The 6000-nt window shown below is 33.6% G+C and overlaps 1 protein-coding gene across 5 annotated transcripts in view; it reads left to right on the top strand.

The window, feature by feature from the left end:
• The first annotated feature begins 311 nt into the window (after positions 1–311).
• The window catches only part of LOC106666508 (zinc finger protein rotund-like), a 352459-nt gene continuing 346770 nt past the window's right edge, over positions 312–6000 (top strand). For 3 of the 5 annotated variants that reach the window (XM_014393762.2, XM_014393761.2, XM_024225723.1), the window contains exon 1: positions 313–807. In XM_014393762.2, the coding sequence (XP_014249248.2) occupies positions 781–807 (27 nt within the window). In that variant the 5' untranslated portion in view covers positions 313–780. Of the gene's footprint in view, positions 808–6000 lie in introns of all 5 variants that reach the window. The other 2 variants (XM_014393760.2, XM_024225721.1) reach the window with 1 other exon arrangement.

Genomic DNA, 6000 nt, shown 5'->3' with positions numbered 1-6000 from the left:
GTACTGGAAAGTGTAGTTCTTTGTGATACCCAATTTATCGGCGATAGAAATTGTTTTAAACATACAAACTAAGTAAAAAAACGCAAATAAAAAATATTAAATCAGTACAATTTAATTGGAGGTCACATGTAAAGTAAAGAAGGGATAAAAAGCGTTATGAGTAAATGCTATTTGCGATAGTAGAGAGTAGTGTCGTCAGAATTGCCGTAGATACTGCCATAGATAGCCGGTGATCCCCACCTCGGGATGTACTTACACGAGCGTCGGAGTCAAAAAAACCAAACTTTTACCATGAGGCCATTCAGTGGCGTTACGGGATCGAACCGGGAAACTCCGTCCGTCCTGCTACTCTCCGGTCTGTCGACGTTCGCTTTTTTTTTGCCCCCATCAACCCGAGTCTCTCGTATTCGTAAAACGGCGGTCCGACCGGCCCCGCTCTTCAACGGAGTTCCGAGCCAGCCCGGTAGAAAGCGGACCAGGCCGGGCTTCCAGAGGTAGTAACCGCATGCCCTCCCGGTAGATGTAGCGCGCCTTTCGTCCCTCCAATGGCCCGCGCCTCTTTTTCAACCGGACCGACCTCTAATCCGCTGTAGTACATTTCGCTTGACAATAATTAACGGACGCCGAGGCGTCTTTCGGCCCGGTTTATCGCCGGATCAGAGATTAGGGCCCGAGTTCTAGACCTCCTCAGTATAAGTTTATCGGTCGAATGTGAGTGTTTGACTATCTACATATAAAATGGAAAATTCGTCATGAGGGACGGTTTATCGATTTATCCAAATGGATTTTTCACCAACAGCTATTATGGTAAATATAAAAAAAAAACTACTTTGCACGACAGACATTGTACATTAAATTTATTAAAAATTAGTAGCAGGACCAATAATAAATCCGTGAAATCGCAGAAAAACGTTCATGTTCCTTAAAAATCAAACACAGTTCCACAGGGAAAATATATTGTCATTGTATTGATAAGAAATTTAAGCTTTTAAAATGAATGAGTATTGATTAAAAATGCAAAAAAGCACGTCAAATACCGCGTAACTCCGATTAAATAACCGATAGGTAATTAATGTACATTATTAAAGTTTCAGGCTAATTAGCAGTTATAATTATTTAATTAAATAACTATATAATAACAACTATATTCACATTAAATATTAAAGGTAACTTTTATTTTAGTATTAATGATTGATCAAATTTGCCCTCAAATTTATTATAATTATTTATCTACGAGCAAAAGCCTATTTTATTAGAATAATTACAAAAAGACAAAGAAATAAAAATAACAAAGTATAACGATTATTCGGAGATCGTGAGATGCGGTCTGGTGTGACGTAGGTTTTAGAAAAACATCATGCCAACGTTTCGATCTATATTGAGATCATCTTCAGGGCTCAAAGTGTTTGTTTTCTGCGTAATTGTGTCATTCTTGTGTGTCGTGTTGAGAGTGCCCAATCGTTGACTAACGGTCACTAAACACCACACATAAAGTATAACTTAGAAACAAGCATTTGAACAAATAATAATTGAACAATAAAATAATAATAAAACAACAACAAAATACTAATAATTGAAACAAATAATAATAATTGAAAAATCATATATGGGATTTGACTTTGACTAGTAAATAATAATATATTAATAAATCTTAATTTGCAAGAATGTACATTACATATAAATGTACAACAAAAAATAACATTTTGGTACATCCCTGCCTGCTGTCAAAATGCAAAGCTTGTACTATACAGCAGGAATTTTTGGAGATCATCAGAGAAATAAACAGAATATATCTTTACAAAAGCACAATAAAAAACAAACAAATAAACAAATATAATACAGAATAAAAGTGTAGCATGAAAAAAAGAACCAATGAAACATTGGCCTTAAAATATCTTAATTACAATTTAAAATTTGTGAACTTATACATTTTTTGGCTTCTTTGTAGTTTTTGAAATTTTGAATAATCCTATCTTTTTACATTGTAAAAATGTGAGTTAGCCAATGAACTAACTTGTGTTATTTTCTCTGATGTAACTAGTTACAATNTATATATATATATATATATATATATATACACACATACATACATACATACATACATACATACAAACATAAACATTTGGATAGATTCATTAAATAAAAACAATTATAATTAATTAATTATGCACACATATATACGTAGATAAATATACACCAACATACATATCATGCAAACATACACACATACATGATTCCAACAAATGTAATATAAGAAGATTTGATCAAAATTACCACTTCGCAAATTTTATGATGTTTTTGCAGTTATTTTATTATAAGCATTATGTTTTATATATATAAGCATAGCATTAATAAGAAATAATAAGCATAAGGCTTTTTTTAAATTTTCGGTAGGTTGAATTATTATTATATACATTCTAAAAATAGGTAATGGTGAATGTCATGATGAAGTAATTTTAAAATTCATCCAGTTTACCCTAGAATATATAGGCAAAATTAATTGTTACTTATTACACTTATGTTATGCATTCACAAGAGGGGAAAAGCAAATACAACATAATAACAAACCGCTCTTCACTCGAAAAAAAAAAAAAAAAACAAAGAGAAAAAACACATCGGTAATCCGTTAAGAAAACATAGGCACTCCACAGAGTCCAATTTAATTATCGAATTTCACGGTCGAAATGAAATTTTATGAAGCCGTAAAAAAAATATTGTCATCTCAAATTGAAAAGTACGACCTGAAATAACGCCCATGTTGAAAAAAAGCGCTTTGTTATTCTTAAATTAACGGCCTTTTTTAAATTTGTTTAGATTTTGTTTATATACGGCTACCTTTTGTTTTATGTGTGTGTATTTGTTGCGAAAATTGAATTGAAAGTTGATATTTGAGGTGTTCGTTGTAACCTAACTCTTAAGGACGAAATTTTGCGGTTTCTTTTTAAATAGAAAAAGTAGAGGGTAAATTTTACTTACTTATATTCTATCTGTTTAATCCAATTCTGTCAGTTATTCCAATATTCTCAGTAATTTTACAGAACATCTTTACTGGTTGATAACATCTGTAAGATTTGGATTTGTTTCGAGTTGCAATACGATATCTTGTATTTTAAAGGCGACAGCTTCCTAGTTGGCTCTAGTTTTGACTAGGTGGTTTTTTTTGTGCGTTTGTGTTAAAATATTCAGATCTATTTTAGTACGATTTTCTTAAGCTTAAAAAAATTGTAACACTGTGGGCCGTCGACTATAGAACTAGGATCGTTTTTTTTGTAACAACGTTAAATAAAAATCAGCGTTTTTACAAAAGCTTATCTATTTTCTTAGCCGAATTTTAAGAGGAAAATAATATATGACTGTTTTATCACCTTGTTCAAACGGTGTTTTTTGTCAATGTTTTTGTATTCGGTTTTCTTGATTTTCATATCCCATTTAGTGATGTTCGCCTTTTTACGATCTTTGGGGGTTTTTGGTTACTTTTGACTTCTCCATGATCGCCCACGGTTTAAACATTTCATCCATCGTCACTACATGTTTAATAAGTTGTCTGTCAAATAAATAATTATTTTTAAATTTTTGCCGTTTTTTCTTTATTTGTAGAGTTTTCGTTCTTTGTAGTTTAAAACGTTGCAGACAAAAAAGCGGAAACTCGTATTTTCTTGTTTATTTCAAAATGTATCTATTTTTATCGTTATATTATTTGCTCCTTGCTTATTCTAATTGAAACTAAATTAAACGAGATCAGAAATTCACGAGTGTTAGTAAGAATTATTTAATTAAGAACGTTTGACAGAAAGTTCTCCAAAACACTCAAAAACCGGCAAATCATTTAGTGATACATTAAAATTTAAAAAACAATTTATCCCCTAGTTTTGCTCTTAATAAATTTTATTACACCTCTGGCCACGCGGAATGGCGACCAGATTTCGTCTTGCGCTCGTCTCATGCCCCATAGGTGTTCTAAAGTATTTATGTCAGGAGAACGTGCAAACCACTTTTTTGTTAATCCCTACGAAAAATTCGTCCCCAATAAATGTACCTTAGTGCAGTCAAAGATCCTTCCTGTCAAAGATCATTCGGTACCATGAATGTTGATTCCACCCCATACCATAACTGACTGTATCTGAATAGGTTGTGACTCACTCTCTTCGCCAGTCTTCGGATTGCCATAAACCAAACCGGCACTCTTCTGTGAAGAGAACAGGCCCCATTGTTCAAGTTATTGGCCGCAAGAGGTGTTGATTTGCGAAGCTTCTCCAGTAGTAGTGCGCCCTGATGTGGGACGTCTAGGTAGGTTGTGCAAGCCTTCTCATGACTGTTTTCGAGCTCACCCTTATATTACGGATGGAGATGACTACCTATCAAGGAAGCCGTTAAATGGCGGTTCCGAAGTGCGATGAAAGCAATAAACTGAACGTCGCTCTCCTATATCGCCGTCGACCATTACCTTCTCTTCCGAGGCTTCCCTTGGCCCAAAACTGCTGTAGACCATCGTGGATGGTACAGCGCTGCACAACCAGTACTTGGGCTAGGAATTCGACTTAAAATCTGTGTCGCTAAATAGTCGTAAATGAACTACCATTAATATTTATTATTACATGGAGTTTTTCTGACTAACAGCAAGGCCTGATTCATGCTAAATCGTCAAACGTAAGCGTCATTTAGGTTTTTGTTTAAAATAAAACCTAATTGATAGAAAATAATCGTTAATAATGTCTATTAAGGTTTTTGTCGGAGAGAGACCCGATTGATACAAAACAATCAAAGGTTAGGGTTATCTGTTTTTCCGAAACAAACCTGACTGATGCTCAACTCTTAGAATTAAATTTGATTTTTATAGAATAAGAAACATTGAGGCACATTTTAAGTCATTTCAAATGTTATATCAAACTGTATACTAGTTTATCCCAGAAATCTTCTTTTTTATTATTATTATCAGACGAAAACGTGACATTTCGGTTTTCTTTGATTAATGTTTTTAGCATTATTAAAAGTGTATGAGATGTTTTTATCATTGAAAAGAGATAATAAATAAATTTTATCTTAATGCTATTCATACAGCAATAAATATTGAAGCTAGGTTTCTCGTGCAACTACAATTTTCGTTACGTCAAAGTCGGTTTTCCCATCAAACTGTAATATAGTCCAGTTGATATTTTTTTAAAAGAAAGAAGTAGTTGTTTATATATATAAAACACCAGAAATTGTCCCCAGGCGTGTTAAACACGTTTCGGCTGTGATTGGAGAAACGTCGCAAGCAGCATCAACCTGTCACTCCTCTATTTTTTTCCAACTGGGCAATTTCAGAAACCACGTAGTGACCTAGAGGCTGAGAGTTCTAATAACAACTTTCAATCGCCGTGCTGCTAAAGCGATTCCTTTCGGACCTTCGTCGCTTATCGGCTAATCATAGTAATTACAAATAGCTAATGCAGAACCTAGTCATACCGAATCGGCGGACACGGCTCGTTTGCATAATTTAAAGACAAAGTAAATTCCCAGAGGGGAGAAATATCTTCGGAAAGGAAAACAACCAATCTGCATATCAACTAATATCAAACCTTCTTCGGGTATTCTTTTTCGGAAATATGTTTTATACAGGAATTTATATGAATATTCAGAAAGGACGCAACCCCTTAACAAGAACTAATTAATTGATTAATCCACTTATTTTAATTCACCGAACTTATTTCGATTGCACTGCATCAGGATGCATAATATAAATATGCAATTACAAATATTAATCTAGTCTATTTTTTTTGTTTTTTAAAACTTTTATGAGCATTAACACCATAATTTATTTCCATTCTTTGCATCAAATTAAAACTTAATTGTGATCGTTTCTGTCACTATTTTACGTAAAGTAAGGTAAGGTGAGGTAATCCCTGTCACAGCAGTCCTTAACGTGCATTGTATCGAACTAGGGCCAAAACACATTACTATACTTTTTTACTACACCTTCCAACTAAACATTGCCGGGATTCGAACCCAGAACCTCTTGTG

This window comes from Cimex lectularius, unplaced genomic scaffold (genome assembly GCF_000648675.2).
Source record: "Cimex lectularius strain Harlan isolate CLEC.00 unplaced genomic scaffold, Clec_2.1 scaffold90, whole genome shotgun sequence".
Classification (NCBI taxonomy): Eukaryota; Metazoa; Arthropoda; class Insecta; order Hemiptera; family Cimicidae; genus Cimex; species Cimex lectularius.
The sequence above is the reverse complement of the archived record's forward strand: the minus strand, read 5'-3'. Positions and strand labels throughout refer to the sequence as shown.